Source organism: Fulvia fulva, chromosome 2 (assembly GCF_020509005.1).
Source record: "Fulvia fulva chromosome 2, complete sequence".
NCBI classification, from domain to species: Eukaryota; Fungi; Ascomycota; class Dothideomycetes; order Mycosphaerellales; family Mycosphaerellaceae; genus Fulvia; species Fulvia fulva.
Window position 1 is genome coordinate 269,811 of NC_063013.1, and position 15,266 is coordinate 285,076.

At 55.5% G+C, this 15,266-nt stretch overlaps 8 protein-coding genes across 8 annotated transcripts; 3 read left to right on the plus strand and 5 right to left on the minus strand.

The window, feature by feature from the left end:
- Positions 1-1,629: 1,629 nt before the first annotated feature.
- On the plus strand, positions 1,630-2,820 carry CLAFUR5_02408 (uncharacterized protein; the record flags this gene model as incomplete). The annotated part of the gene is made up of 1 exon (XM_047901556.1): positions 1,630-2,820. The coding sequence occupies one exon, from the start codon at positions 1,630-1,632 to the stop codon at positions 2,818-2,820; it is 1,191 nt and encodes a 396-aa protein (XP_047758761.1).
- Positions 2,821-3,532: 712 nt separating this feature from the next.
- CLAFUR5_02409 (uncharacterized protein) lies at positions 3,533-4,418 on the plus strand (the record flags this gene model as incomplete). The annotated part of the gene is made up of 2 exons (XM_047901557.1): positions 3,533-3,822; positions 4,019-4,418. 2 exons carry the CDS (start codon positions 3,533-3,535, stop codon positions 4,416-4,418), a joined length of 690 nt encoding a protein of 229 aa, XP_047758762.1.
- Positions 4,419-4,612: 194 nt separating this feature from the next.
- CLAFUR5_02410 (N-glycosidase) lies at positions 4,613-5,134 on the minus strand (the record flags this gene model as incomplete). Its single annotated transcript, XM_047901558.1, has 2 exons — positions 4,613-4,797; positions 4,879-5,134. 2 exons carry the CDS (start codon positions 5,132-5,134, stop codon positions 4,613-4,615), a joined length of 441 nt encoding a protein of 146 aa, XP_047757905.1.
- Positions 5,135-6,004: 870 nt separating this feature from the next.
- Positions 6,005-7,129, minus strand: CLAFUR5_02411 (4,5:9,10-diseco-3-hydroxy-5,9,17-trioxoandrosta-1(10),2-diene-4-oate hydrolase; the record flags this gene model as incomplete). The annotated part of the gene is made up of 1 exon (XM_047901559.1): positions 6,005-7,129. The coding sequence occupies one exon, from the start codon at positions 7,127-7,129 to the stop codon at positions 6,005-6,007; it is 1,125 nt and encodes a 374-aa protein (XP_047757904.1).
- Positions 7,130-7,339: 210 nt separating this feature from the next.
- Positions 7,340-8,255, minus strand: CLAFUR5_02412 (uncharacterized protein; the record flags this gene model as incomplete). Its single annotated transcript, XM_047901560.1, has 2 exons — positions 7,340-7,501; positions 7,572-8,255. 2 exons carry the CDS (start codon positions 8,253-8,255, stop codon positions 7,340-7,342), a joined length of 846 nt encoding a protein of 281 aa, XP_047757903.1.
- A 1,028-nt stretch (positions 8,256-9,283) lies between these two features.
- On the minus strand, positions 9,284-10,047 carry CLAFUR5_02413 (N-acetyltransferase ats1; the record flags this gene model as incomplete). Its single annotated transcript, XM_047901561.1, has 2 exons — positions 9,284-9,816; positions 9,867-10,047. The coding sequence occupies 2 exons, from the start codon at positions 10,045-10,047 to the stop codon at positions 9,284-9,286; spliced, it is 714 nt and encodes a 237-aa protein (XP_047757902.1).
- An 87-nt stretch (positions 10,048-10,134) lies between these two features.
- CLAFUR5_02414 (uncharacterized protein) lies at positions 10,135-11,484 on the minus strand (the record flags this gene model as incomplete). The annotated part of the gene is made up of 1 exon (XM_047901562.1): positions 10,135-11,484. One exon carries the CDS (start codon positions 11,482-11,484, stop codon positions 10,135-10,137), a length of 1,350 nt encoding a protein of 449 aa, XP_047757909.1.
- A 273-nt stretch (positions 11,485-11,757) lies between these two features.
- On the plus strand, positions 11,758-14,682 carry CLAFUR5_02415 (Transcription factor SWI6; the record flags this gene model as incomplete). The annotated part of the gene is made up of 3 exons (XM_047901563.1): positions 11,758-12,051; positions 12,109-13,864; positions 13,919-14,682. The coding sequence occupies 3 exons, from the start codon at positions 11,758-11,760 to the stop codon at positions 14,680-14,682; spliced, it is 2,814 nt and encodes a 937-aa protein (XP_047757908.1).
- Between the last annotated feature and the right edge of the window lie 584 nt (positions 14,683-15,266).

Here is a 15,266-nt window from a genome sequence, read left to right on the forward strand (position 1 = left end):
GTGGACGGACTACGGTTCAGGATGTACGGAACAGCCGACGGAGTCACGTGTATATCAAAAAGAGTAGACGGCGCCCTCATACTCCTACACGTCTGCCGTTTGATAGGTCAAGAGGTCATGCCCATGCGCCCAACCATAGCCCAGATCCAGTTCAGTTTCAAGGCCTTCAACGGGAAAATTTCCGTCATTGGGTTGCATACGTGAGCAATTATACTGTGGGTAAGATACGTCGAATCAAGGTCGATGTACGGGGAGGTCACGGCGGTCGTCATGTACACTTCGAGTCGTGTGACTTCGTATCTTGCGGCATGAACTGTGAGGATTGCAATGCGAGCCATGACTTGAGGACGCGAAGGAGGCGTGGAGGCCATGGCGAAGGCGTGTTGAGATTGATGTGCGTAAGGCAGCAGACTTGCAACAGCAACTGAATCGCAACTCTGACATTGACGCTGACGCCGACGCTGATGAAGAGCGAGTGCCCCGAAAGGCTTTCCACGACTACTTCAGGGGAGAGATATGCGATCGCAAACATTACTACAACCTACCCAGCTCATGCCTCTACACTTACATGTATCTGCTGAAGCCTCAACGGTTCGATGGCAGGATCTTGCTGTGGATCTTCGCGGCCATGGTCGCGGAAGACGAAAACGAGAGAGGGTGCCAAGCTGAGCGGGGATCGATGTATCAAAGGCGGGACTGCGCAATGGATTGTCGAAGAACAACGCAGAGTGAGTGGTCCACTGGAGGCTGACCTAGCCGAGGACTTCTTGCACCCTCCTCGAAAACTTCTCGACCAGATCATGCTGCTGTTCGCACGCTGCTTCGACGGGGTCGCGCAAAGCGATAGGTCCTGTGGCTACGGCAGTGTGAGACGGGCCGCAAGACTCGGAACAACGATGATGTGTGAGAAGCAATCGAAGACAACATGTGCGAGCATTTGATGATTCGCCAGCACGAGCCGTCCTGCATAGCGTTATAGGCATGTTCCTGGAAGCCTCGCATTGATGCTGAGTCGCGATCGCAGCGGCCTGGTTTCGACATGCTATGCATGGCGCCTGACTTCCCTTCGACTTGTAGTAGAAGCCTGCACAACCAGATGAACCTGTTGACACGTAGATTCGATCATGACGATATGATTGGCGGTTGTTGATCCATGGCATCCGCGGACATGAAGGTTCCATGGGAGCATCCGGGACGCAGCCGTGCGATGGTGAGCATAGCGCAGCACTTCACCTCTTCCTTTCCCTCTCATCGTTCTATCCTCACACCGACGCGTTCTTTCAACTTAATACCGGAGACAGTCTCTTCAGATGCAGCAATGCAATGCACTGCAACGTGGTCGTCTGCCCACGCCTCTGATGACGCAGCGAAACTCCGCCATGGCTGCGATGCCCAATCAAGCGAAACAGCCGCGCTGATCCTATTATCGTGGGTTTGCAACCTCCTGCTTTGGCGGCACACACCCAGCGACGTCATGTAGCGAACGAGGCGCAGAGTAGGTGTGCTACACGGAATTCATTCTTTTGTGGCTTGGTCAGTAGGGGACTGTCGTGCTGTCGTGACTCGTGACAGTACTCTTGCGACGTAGGTTTCGAAGCAGGAACCACCCGCATTACATACCACAGCAGAATGTCGCGACCAGATTACTACCCATCGAGGGGCAGTCCACCTGCGAGACAAGGCTACAATCAACCATACTCCCCAAATGGCTACGATGATCGGAACGATCGAGGCCGACCAGACCGTCAACGATCACAGCACCAGGACCAGGCATACTTCGAACCACCACCCACAGCAGCATACGAAGATCAATACAGCCCATACGACCAGCCTCGACAACAATCAGAACACTTCCCAGACTACCCCAACTACGGCGCAGCACCACCAGACCCACGCCCACCACAACACCGCCCAGCACCAACGGAATACTTCGACCGCGCCTACAGCAGCGATCCAAGTAACCCAGCACCGACCCACGCCGACCCAGCAAGCGCCCTAACGCCCTACGACGACGAAAAAGCAGAAGCAGAATGGCGCCGGGGCGTAGAAGAAGCCTACACATACCAACCTCCACAACCTCCACCCACAGCCTACAGCGAACGACAAGCCTACGAAGGCGACCTCGTGCGCGAACAACGCGAACGCGAATTCGAGCGCAACGAACGTGAGCGCGAACGTCGCTACTTCGAAGAACGCGAACGCCAAAGGGAACGCAGTCGCGAACGCGAAAGACGCAGACGAAGAGATGAAGATAGTCTCCGCGAGAAAGCCCTAGGCCGCCCCTCCGACCCCAAAAAGGGCGGCCGCGACGTCTTCGGCAGCTCAGAAGGCGAACGCGGTCTTGCCGCGAAGTTGGCAGGCGGCGCTGGCGGAGCCTGGATAGCGCACGAAGTAACCGACAACGTCCTCGGAACCCTCGGCGGCCTCGTCGTCGGCGCCATCGCTGCCAACACCCTCGAAAAACAACACGAAAAGCGCCAAAACCGTAAACTCTACGGAAACCGACGCCCTTCGGACGATCCTTCCGCGAAGACGAATAAGTATGGCGAAGTGGCGTATCCGGTGCCGGGGCGGAGTATGGATGATGTGAGGCGGACTGGGCGGGATGGAAGTCGGGAGGAGGTGAGGGAGCGGGATAGAAGGGCGAGGGGGAGGAGTCAGAGTTTTGTTAGTAGTTTGAAGGACAGGGTGAGGAGTTTGAGTAGGAGGAGGGTCAGGTCGCCGCCGGTGAGTGGGAGGCCGCAGGCGAGTAGGAGGAGGAGTAGTTTTGATAGTTATGATGATGGGTATGGGGTGGGGGAGGGGAGTCATAGGCGTTGAGTGTTAGTGAGGTGGGGATTGGGATGAGAGGAGAGAGGGTGGAGCAGAGAGGAGATTTGATGGGTTTGGACTTGGGAGTTTGGGAGGGAGGTAATATTGACGACATTTAAGGGACAGATATGCAGAGATGAGGTTATGATTTATGAATGAGACGAGGCGATGAAATATTGTTGCCGCTTATGGCGCTTCCACGATGTGATTTCTGCTTGGCGTTACTGGAGTGCTGCGGTGTAGCTTGGAACATCGAAAGGACGCGGTGTTGTATGGTTCAAGGCTGCTGATTTGCACAGGGCCACAGACGACGCAAAGCATAACGAGCCAACGGCCCCGAAGTCGGGACACAGGATATTGAGAAGCTGGCAAAGGAGGTTGCTGATCTCCGCACCACTGTTGGGGACTAGAAGAAGTCGCTAGGCGGCAGGACGCGATGTGCAATGGAGCTCTTCCCGGGAGTGGTCAAGTGCTCCGCATCACAAGAAGACATTGGTCGATTGGTAGTCTGGCGGGACTGTCAGAAGGGCAAGAGGCGGACGGTGAGACTTAGTTTTACCATCATTTGGTTAGTTGTGTTGTGCTTCAATTCTGCTTACCAAATTAAAGTTCGACATCGCTTTCCAGTCTACCTCCCCAGCTTCAGCTTCAGCTTCGCATTCGCCACCTCCCTCACTGACCATCACCACAACATCAACACCGCCCCATCGACTAGCACAGTATGCACTACCCACCCACCCTCCGCGCCCGCCTCAGCACCAAACGCCGCGACAAACGCACCTTCTGCCAACGCCTAGCCCGCATCCTCGCCCACTTCGACGCCCACCCCGAAGTATGGCACAACACCCTCTACACCAATAAAAAACCACCCCCCTACCTCCGCCTCCCCTCCGAGCTCCGCCAATCAATCCTCTCCCTCGTCATCGACGACGACCAGATCCTCCTATGCCCGCGGCCCAACAGCGATACGCGCGACCTGGCCGTTGTCGACAAGACGTTCGCAGGCGATGTGAGGGAGTGTATGAAGCTCTGGGATCTTAGGGAGCGGGAGTTGAGGGAGGAGAGGAGGGTGAAGGGGATGGAGATGAGGAGGTGTTTTGAGAGGGTTGTGGAGGAGTTTATGGCGCCTGTGAGGAGTTTGGCGGGGGCGCCGAGGGTGGTGCCGAGGTGTTGGGCGAAGAGGGCGGCGAGGGAGAGGAAGGTGAAGGAGGGGGGGGGTCGCGAGGGCGAGGTTGGGGGAGCAGAGTGGGCGTGAGCATGAGCGTGAGCAGTATGGTATCGATGAGGGCGGCGAGGGTGGCGAGGGCAGCGAAGATGACTTTGTGGTGAAGCGGTGGGGTGGCTTCCACTGGAGAAGCGACGGGAATGAAGAGTACAATGACAGGTACTTCGATGGTTGGAATAAGCGGAGGCAAAACTTCGGCACGAAGGAGGAGCGCAAGACACGGAGGGAGGAGGCCGTGAAGGCTGAGAAGGACAAGAAAGAGGCAGTGAGGCAGGGTTTGGTAGATCGTGCGAAGCGAGAGTGGGAGGAGAAGAACCCGGAGGATGCAAGGCTGGCGGCTTTGCGAGCGAGCTATTTGAAGAGGCGGCCGGTGGAGTATTGAGATGCATGGTAAGTTGTCTGGTCAGAGGAGTACGTCAAACACTGATTCTAGGATGCAGACGTGTTCTGAGAGCGGCGTTAGCACTTGGGTACCCCTGCCGACGATAGAAACTGGTGAGCCATGGACGTTTGTGGACGGTTGGCATAGGGATATCTACTCATTCGTCTCCACCGCAGCTCCAAATTAGGACACGTTCAAACAGCTCCAGTTCCCTCAGTATCAGCTGTTTCCGCAGCAACCCTCGCTCTCACGGCCATCAACGCCTTCCCCAGCAAGTTCATTCCCCATCGCGCCCTAGGATGTCCCATTGCTTCCCTGGCTTTGAAGCCAATTCCCCATACTCGATCGAAGGGGCTTGCTTCGACTAGCTCTCTTTCACCTGTGGAGGCGTTAGCGCGTCGCGCATCGCATATCTCGAGGGCCACATCAGTGTCTGAGCCACGGCTGCATGGTCACGTACCAGTACTTAGCAGCTGCTCCTTGAGCCCCTCCACCTCCCCCAAATCCCCCATCCTCATACCACTCGCATTCGTCCCCTGCATGAACTTCAAATAATTCCCCCTCTCCACAACACCACTACACGTATCCACCCAAACCCTCTCATCAAACCCCTCAACCTCACGGCCCAGTGCCTTCTGCTTCCGCGGAGAGGTGGTGCGCATAATCTCCGCGGCGGTAGCAGTGTCGTTGAAGAGCAGCGCCTTTTGGTGCATCATGTATTGCTCCGTGCAGTTGTAGGTCAGGCCAGTGGTGCCGTCGGTGAAGGTGTAGCGGTACCATTGGCAGAGGTAGCCGTTGGGGAGTTCGGATTCTTTGAAGAAGAAGATGGGGGGTCAGGTGGTGGTGTAGAGGGGCGCGGAAGGAGTGGGTTGAGGTGGGAGTGTGGTGGTGTTCGACGAGCTGGGGATAGGTACATCGATGGCTGTGTTGGTGTCGTTGTTGGTGGGAGGATCTGGCGCATCGGTGTATGATGCGCCCGGGACGGTGCGCTTCGAGTTGGTTTGTGGTTTCTATGCGACGGAAGTATTAGCAGAAGTCATAACTTGTATATAGCATGATGAGCGTGCTGAGCGAGAACATGGTCTCATCAGGGCTCACCTTGGATCGTCGAGCCATCTCTGATGCGATCTTGGGGTGTGAAGTGTTCGAGAGATGGGCGAGATACTGCGGCTGCGACGATGATATGAGGGAAGCAGCAGCAGTGTCCCAAAGCGCTCTCCTTGAAAGCAGCCGCTGCTGACCCACGGAAAGCACTCTCAGTCATACCTGTATCGTGAGGACAATCGAAACAAAGGTTCGTCCAGAGCCACTCATCCCAGAGCTCTTGACTCACATATGAGTCTTGATATACCGACAACTATCAAGTGTACTCAACAACGAGAGTCCTTCATAGTTTAGTGGTAAGAACATCATTCTCATATTCCAGACATATCGTCTGGCTGTGTAAGATGGTAATGGTAACCTCAGTTCGCATTTGAGTGAGAGAACTTCTCTTTTGCTCGATCCCATCCTCCCTGATTGGACCCAGTGAGTCAGAACGTTCTCTCTTTTCATGCTCTTGGGTCAATCGATGTTGCCGCGTTCGATTACCCAAGCCAGCCCAGAAGTGCCTCGTGAAATCTCTCCGGTGCTTGGATCTGCGGTGCATGGCCGAGATCATCGAACTCGATCAACGTGCAGTTCTCCCCGATTGAGTTCTTCGCTGCTTTGCCCAGGACATCGTAATGTCCCAGTTGCGCTGGCACCTCTGGTGGCGACCACGCTGACCCAATCGCCGTGTTATCCGTCAAGCCAATAAGAAGCAACGTCCTCGTCCCTCCCAGCAGCGGCAGCTCATACACAATCGGCTGGGTCATGACCATATCCGTCGTAAGAGCTTGGCTGAATGCGAACGTAAGTCGTCGCGTTCCTTGGTATACCTGTAGGAGCATGTTGACCCACACATCATACGCGGGCTGCCACGTTCCGGAGTAGTATGTCCGCTGTTGGTATGTGCGTAGCGAGGTATAGTTCGTGGCCAGTTCTGTTGCATAGATGGCGTCGATGGATCTGTAGGGCACGCCTTTGGCTTTCCAGTCTTCCAGGCCCAGAAGGTTGACCAAGACGAGCTGCGAGACGAGGGCAGGGTACATTAGAGTGAATCTGGCCGCGAGCATGCCGCCCATACTGTGGCCTATTACTGTCACGCCGCCGGTCACGTTGAGATGATCCAGAATATCCTTCGTGTTGGCGGCCAGTTGTTGTAGTGAGAACTGATACCAATCCGGCTTCGAAATTTTGCAGAAGCCAATTTGGTCCGGAAGAATGACACGGTATCCTTGTGCCAGGAGCTCCCTCGCGGTGACTTCCCATGTTACGCCACAGAAGTTCTTGCCATGGAGAAGCACGGCAGTCTTTGTGCTTGTCGGCGTGTCGTTATGGTATTGGGTAGGCGGTGCGACATCCATGTAAGCCTGGCATAACTGCTGTTGCTGCGATACGACCTCATGATAGTGGATTGGCCATGGGTATTGGTACTCGAAGCCGCGGATACTGCTGTTCTGCGCTGATGCACCACTTGGGCATGCGGCATATGTCGTTCCTGCGTAGAAGGCCAGGAGGCACGTGTACCAGTTTTGCCAGAACATGGCGCCAGATACAGGATGGTGAAGGTCAGGTAGCAACGAGCCAGATGCGAACAGTGATTCAGCAGACGAGGAACCAGGAACCATCGTTGCGGCAGAGGTCCTTGTTGTAGGTCGGGTGGAGTCCTTGGCAGTCCTTGCGTTGTGCAACAGTGGCTGCTTGGCGGCATGTAACCGATCCCTACTACTGCAGCTGCTGTATGCAGGATCGATCCGCTCGACAGGCGAGCATCGATGTCGCCTCTCTACTGTAGCCAATCTCTTTTTGTCGTCAAACCCAACCACATGCTTGTAGACTCAGCGTGCAATTCGAGTGTCCTTCAGCCTCACCTGCTTAGCAAGCTCATCAACCTTAGACCGCAAATCTTGAACCATCTCTGCTCGACCATGGCTCGAGGCCTTGACCGAGTATTGTGCTAGTTGCTTGTTTGCCTCAAGCAGCAGACACATGTTTGGATTCTGCTGCTTAGTAGTCTACCACAGTCAGTCCCTTCTCCCCAGAAACACAAAGTTCTCATGATCCACTCACCCTCAACGCCTCCAACTTCGCCTGAAACTGCTCCCCCGAGAAATCATACCAGGCAAGCAACATATGCACATCATGCTGTATGGGGGGTAAGCTATCAACCGACACTACATCTAGCCCCTCCAGCCGCCTCCGGATCGTAGCACAGATACCATCGTCAGACTCCGATGGCGCATTCGGAAATCGCCATCGAGCCAAGACTAGAGCCGCCGCGATCTGATCGGACGTCTGTGAGATTACTGCCAAGATCATATGCAGCACATCCTCAAGCTTCGAAAGACCGGCAGAAAGACTCAAGAAGGAAGGCGTCGTCTTCGCATCCACAAGATACGCCGATAGTCCCTCGAACGCGCTTGGATGCCATTCCGCCGCTACATGGAGAAGCTTCGAGGAGCCGAGGAGGAGTCCTATCGTTTCGCAAATACAGAGGTCAGAGGCGGGACATGAGCACTGCGAGCTGAGTTGCTCCGAAATGGTGGCTTCCTGGAGCGTATTGTTGCACAGCGTAGCGTTGTAAGATGCAGCGCCGTGGGAGGATTCTGGTGTTGGGAGGAGTGGTTCTGGCTTTTCCTTCAAATTGGGCGCCGGTTTGCTTGTCGGCCAGTAGTCCTTGGACGGGAAGTAGGATTCAGGTTCATCCACCATGGTGGCAGCGAATCCTGTACTTTCGTTCGGGCTGAGTGGCATCTGTGTCGTAGGTTCCGGGCGTAATCTTTCATCGTAGCAAGTCCAATCCACGGCGTCCGACCCTCAAGTACCCCCCAAACCCCAACCCATCTTCAAAATAGTGCCTGGCGCTATGGCGTAGCCCCACGAACAACAACGTGCTTTCGGCGATCGGCTGCCCACGAAAGGCATGCTAAGATCGTACAGCACCAATCGCAGGGTTGATGTTCCTAGCAGTTTTGGGCATTCTGTCTCGTGGTATAGACCAGACGTCATCGTCGTCTCCGTTCGCCAAGTGACGGGCCGGCCAGACGGTCGCTCTCCGCTGGCGGATCATCGTCGGGAGATGGTGTAGCAGTAAGACAAGCGCCTTTCTGCTGCCCACGGGGCTTGCTGGCTTCGGAAGGTGCGGATGGGGAGGATATATATTGCTGTCACAGGCTGTGCGGTTGGCGAGTTGCATCATGCTGCAGTCTGTAATATACATTAGCTCTAAGACTACTTGGTAGTGTCGCGTACTGCAGGATTGTGTTGTCGCTGAACGATCTTTGCATTACTTTGCCCGGGCATGCTGCATCGTATAGTCGCAAACCACGCATGGGCTGGAGGACCACTCATCATCGCAGGGCGCAAGGCAGACTACGGCAGTGCAGTGCAGGAGACTGCCGCTTCTGGAAGAAGAAGTGAGGATTGCAAAATTCGGCGCCCGCCAGGAAAGGTCGATCGCAAGCTTGCCATGAGCATACTCGGGCGAGATTATAGTCACCGACCCCAGGACCTGCAGCGATGGTGACATGCTGGCACCACCGCGAAATGGTGAGTGAAGAAGAAAGAAGCAACATTCGGGTTGCAGAAGCTGAGCAGCAGCTACAACGGAGGTGTCTCCGCCATTTGCGGCCTGTGCTTCCAACGGCTTATAGACGCTTTCGCTGCAGAAGTCCTGCAATAGCACTTCGCATGACTTCGCGGTGAGTCTACACCTGGGTTCAGCACCCGTTGACCCGTTCCTGTGCTGTATTCCTATTCTCAACGGCCGCATATCTTCGCCCTCAAGCCTTCTTCTCCTCCTTCTGATCACTGAAGGCCAACTTCACCAACGCCTCCCCATCAACTCTCAACTGCACCCAATCATCCATCCTCTCCGCGCCCAAGCTCTTGTAGAACTGCAAGCTCGGCTCATTCCACTTCAGACAACTCCACTCCAACCTGCCACCATCGATCCTCACCACCTCCTGCGCCAACGCCCGTATAAGGAACTTGCCATAGCCCCTCTTGCGGTACTGCGGTCGTACGAAGAGGTCTTCGAGGTATACGCCCGGCTTGCTGCGCCAGGTGCTGTAGTTGTTGAAGTACATGGCCATGCCAGCCACTGCGCTGGCCTTGTCGTCGGGGTGAGTGGGGTCTGCGGGGAGGCGGAGGATCAGGGTTTTGGCGTAGCCGGGGTTGGTGTGGACGACTGTGCCGGAGTGGGAGGGTGCGAAGGTGAGGGTGCGTTTGAGGGAGTCTTCGGTCGCGAGGACTTTGGAGGGCTCGTTTTCGTAGGCGGCAAGTTCTTTGATCATGGCGAGGATTTCGGGAATGTCTGTATGGTGTTGGTAAGTGTTCTTGCTGGTGTGATGCTCGTGCTCTTACCATCGACTGTGGCATGTTCGATGCTCGGCTGGGATCTGTCGACAGCTGCCATTGTGCAATCTCCTCTGTGATTCGTGGTTTGTGTGGGTGTCTTGAGAGTTTGCTGCAAGTTTGGAAGCTGGTGCGGAAGCGGATGAAGTGTTGTATCAAGTGAGATATGTTTTCTTGAACGTTGTTCCATCAATGGCGGAATCGGCAGGGTCCAGCTGATCCTCGTCGCGTTCGGAGCCTCGGAGAAGTGCCTCGGAGAATCGCAACACAGGGCGTGTCAAAGTGGTGCTTCATCAATCTTTATCTGAACATCATGCCGAAGGCCTCCTGGTAGGGCGCGCTGACGTTGTCCATCTTGAGAACAGTGTGGTCGTGCGAGCACCTGCGAGCCCCAAGTAACGTCCCACCGTTCATTCTTCGCATCCCAATCCATCCGCGGACACTGACCAAAGACAGCCGCATATAGCCTTCGCATGTAGCGAGGCGTGACCCTGTGCACATCACGAGTGGTAGGATTGGGCACATCAAACGTCCCACGCATCAACACCCTTTCCAAGGCACTGGGCTGATCAGCTGGCGGAGACTTGGGACGTTGTCTACGCTGCGCCAGCTGCTCCTCGATGCCCTTGCCATCGGCCAGCTCTTGTAGTCTGAGCCATTCTTGTGTTGGCAGAGGCGGTAACAATCGACGAAGCGTATTGGCGAACCACTTGTTGGTCATGTTCTTGACTCGTGATTTTGGCATTGGGCGCATTGCGGTGTTGAGCTCTGCGATATCGGGCTTCAGATGGCGGGGATTGGGCCGTGTCATCGTGGCCGGGCTGATGCGCATTTGTGATTTGGCGAGGGCGTGAAGCGCTGGCGTCAGCTTTTGGAGATAGACTTGTGTGCCGGCGACGGTCGTTGGCTGAGGCATTCTGCCGTTACGATCGTGCAGAAGAGCCTTTGGTGTATCTGGTGCATCCAGAGCAATATCGGCACCTCCAGTCCGTGGCGTCTTCAAGACTTGAAAGACGTCAGCCAGATGCCGCTCGTCGTCCGCGAAGATATCCGCCGCATGTGCATCATCTTGTCCATTGTCTCTTGCCATATATTCAGACTCATGCTCAGCCGGTTCTGCCACTGCATCCCTCGGCATCATCGGCCCAAGGAACTCATGCCTACGCTTTCCAATCCTCCCGTACGTCAAGCACAGGACCCTCAGTAGTGGCTTGAGCTCTCCATCGTTCGCTCGTCTCAGTCGGTTCAGTGCTTGCCGACCTTCCCGTGCTTTGTCCTGCAGTCGAGCCTGGACGTCTGGAAACACTCTGCCTTTCCATTCAGACCGGTCATATCTCTTGAAGACAGACAGAATATGCTGGGATAGGTATTGCTTTGCTGCAGGGTCTGGCAGGTACGAGCACTCTCTCAGCAGTGCACGTAGGTTGTGCCTCGCGTTGATCGAGAGCTCCAAAGGCTTGATGGAACTTGTTGACTCTCTGCCGGAGGCATGGTATCGGATGTTCGCAGTGCTGACAGAGGGCGCTGTCTCTGTACTGTACAAGCGGACACTGGCCTTCAATGTACACCGCAGATGCCAGCGTCCTCCATTGCGCAGCGCTTGTCCTCGACGCGGCCAGCAGAGCATGTCAATCTCCCATCACTGTCGCTCCAAAAGTGAAGGATGATGAAACTGGGAGCTTTCCTCGGCTGTGCCCGGCAAGTTCCATCCGCCGCAACACGTACTCCGTCCTTTCCGCGACGCGCTTCATCACGTTCAGAACACGAACACTCCACGAGCGTCCATCGCCAACACCGCTGCCATTGCCGCCGTCGCATAGGCCGCCGCCGCCCACTGACGCTGCTCGTGATAGACTCCCTCACGTCGACTGGCCCGCCGCGGCCCTCGCACGTCGTCGCAATGCCTCCCACCCCGCAGCAGTCGCAGTCATACCACCACCAACGAGGAATGCAGCCCTCACCGCAGCAGTCCAGCAGCCAGCCGAACGGAATGCCTTCATACGCCAGTCACAACTACAACACCTCATTCGACGGCAGTCAGCATGGCCAGTCCTTCGGCCAGCCCGCGCCTGCTCCTTACGCCCAGAGCTTCCCGAATGGCCCAGTGTCGAATCCGGGGTACGCGCGGAGCTTTGGAGACCAGGCGCAGAGGTATCCCATGCCATATGCGACCGAGAAGCCGCAGATATATACTGTAAGGACATGGTCGTGAACATCATGCTTTCGGGTACGCCTACTAACTCTTCGTCAGGCCGTCTACTCGGGCGTCAATGTCTACGAGATCGAGATCAGTGGTGTCGCTGTCATGCGTCGACGCAGCGATGGCTGGTTGAACGCTACCCAGATCCTCAAAGTCGCCGGTGTCGACAAGGGCAAGCGCACCAAAGTCCTCGAGAAAGAGATCCTGCCAGGTGAGCACGAGAAGGTGCAAGGAGGTTATGGCAAATACCAAGGCACATGGATCAGCTATCGACGAGGTCTGGAGTTCTGCCGTCAATATGGCGTCGAGGACATTCTCCGACCGCTCCTCGAATACGATGTCCGTGCCGACGGCTCTAGTGGACCAGGACAGCAGGAGACACCAACCAAGGAGCAAGCAATGGCTGCCCAGCGTAAGAAGTTCTACACCCACTCCAGCCTCGACCCGAGACAGAATGGCACTCCAGGCTCAAACGGTACATTCTTCTCCAACATCTCACCTACTACATCCGTCGCCTTGGCAGCCATGAACAAGGCCGCTCGCATGAACTCGCCAGCACCACGAGCAGGTAGCACGCCCAAGCCAGCCAACATGCGCCGACCCTCGCATCAAGACAACGGCCAGTCACAAAGTCAGCAAAGCGCTGCGTCAGATGCCAAAGGTGCAGACTCGCGCTACAACACCCAGAACGGCGAGCCACCGCGTAAGCGCATGCGACCCGACAGCCAGGACGGTATGGGCCCTCCAAACCTACCTCTGGATGCTTCGATGAGATCTGGGACGCCGACCGAAGTCAATGAGAGCTTCTACGAAAACGCTTTGTTGCAAGATGCTGTCAATGGCAACGGCGAGCCGATAGCACTACCACCACTTCCAAGCCCAGTCACCCAAGTACAACAAGAGAAGATGAACATGATCTTGAGCCTTTTCGCTGAGTCAGGTCGAACGGATTACGCCAGCCATCCTGCACTTCAGGAGCTGTCAAATGAAGATTTGAACATGCCGCTCGATGCTTCTGCGAACAATGCCCTCCACTGGGCCGCAACTCTCGCCAAAGCACCGCTGATGAAGCTCCTCATACAGAAAGGCGCCAGCATATGGCGAGGCAACGCAGCTGGACACACGCCTCTCATCAGCGCTGTACTCGTCAACAACTGCTGGGAGTTTGCCAATTTCCCGGAGCTGTTGGAGATGCTCGGCCCGTTGATTGAAGTCAGAGACATGACTGGTAGGACAGTCTTGCACCACATCGCCGTCTCTTGTGGCATCAAGGGTCGCGGCGCAAGCAGCAAGTACTATCTTGAGGCATTGCTGGAGTTCTTGGTCAGGATAGGAACCCAACCTAATTCTACTGCCGCCAAGAACGTTGCTGCCGCCGCAGCGAATATGCATTATGACTCGCAACTGTCCAATGGTGATGGCTCCAGCCAAGACACTGCTGTTCCCGGACCTAGAGGACCAGTGAATCTTTCGCGATTCCTGTCACACATTGTGAACGCAAGAGATAAGGCAGGAAACACTGCCCTCAATCTTGTGGCTCGCATTGGCAATCGCAGCATCATACAGCAGCTTCTCGAGATCCATGCAGACCCCAGTCTTCCAAACAACAAAGGTGTTTGCGCCAAGGACTTTGGTGTCGGTATAGACGAAGACGATGCTCCGAACCCAAGTGGCGGACTCGTGAGCCAGCAGTCATCTATGCAACCACCTCCGTATCCAATGCCAAACCAGGATGCATCAGACGCCGAAGCAAAGCCGGGCGCACCAGAAGTGAGAGCGGAGGACATGGGCCAAGAATTCATTGCGTGTGTGTAACCCTTTCAAACTTGCACAAGATCATGCTTGCTGACTATTCCTCTAGCTATGACATCCATGCTTACGCAAAATCTTGCCTCGCACAAAGAGTCTTTACGCTCGAGGACTGAGAAGATCGACAAGTTGAACGAGCAGATCCGCGAGTTGTCAGCACTGCAGAAGGCAGGTCTTGAGAAGCTCCAAGAGATGAAAGAGCGGCTTCGCGTTCGAGAGGAGCGCAGAGCAAAGGTCGCTAACCTGCGCCGAGAAGTTGAGAAGAAGAAAACTGCGGCGAGGAAGCAGCAGGCGAACCACACTGGCCGAGCCATCGAACTCGAGCCAGACTGGTTGGACCTACCTTCACAGACTAATGGCCAGTCGAGACTGTCGCTCGCCGGCCGTATGCCATCACAAAAGGCGTTGCAGGCCAGACTTACCGCCTATCGAGGTAGCAACAACAACCTGCGACAGCAAGCGGAAGAGTTACGGAGTCGATCGATAGATCTTGAGCGACTGTATCGCAAAGTGGTATCGTTATGCACCGGCGTGTCTGAGGACAAAGTCGAGGAAAGCTTACCTGCGCTCCTCGCTGCAGTGGAGAGCGAAAAGGGTGGTATCGGCCATAACGAAGTCGGCAGAGTACGGGAATTCTTACGGCGGGTCGACACGAGCAAAGACTCTCAGGTTGCCAAGCTGGATCCGAATCGAAGTTACGACGGACCAATGCTACAGATCAACCCGACTGTCGTCGCTGCTGCGGAGCGTGCGGAGGCTGAGCGGAGGGCACAGGCGATGAGACTGCCGGGTATGCAAGGTCGACAGGCAGCATAGGATGTTGCCACATCGCAGCTTTGCATCCCTGGCCCAGTTCGCGGCAAGGTTGAGAAGGCTGTCGCGGTGAAGTCGCGGCGCCGCAGAGGTTAGCTTGCACGTGTTGTTTACGGAGCCAGTGTATAAGAGATCGGACTTGCAAGCATTGTTGCGTTAGAGCGTGCTGGAGGTTTGCAGTGATGAGCTTGTGTGTATAGCATGTCAGTTGAATTGATATCGTGCATGTAAAAGCCGCTTTGGCAGATTTCCTGTTGATCAGGCCTTGGTTCGGGCGCTTCCTCCATACTCGTAAAGTGGTGGAGGATGATCACAGCGATAGCAACACGGTCGGCCTGTTCTCTCCCCTCACTCAGTATCGGCATCAGCGTTATACACGAGAGCCAACCGAGGAAAGACAGAGCGACCCTGGGGATCATCCGCGATTCCTAGAATACGCCAGTCCTTCTCGACCTGCTCTCGCGCGTAGCGATGATTCCACCCAGTGAGCTCAATATTCAGCCACTTCTGCATTGGTCGGCACTACAAGTTCGAAAGGAGCGTCGGAGGTGTACTGACATCTGAGAAACTATCCCTGGTCTTTGTCC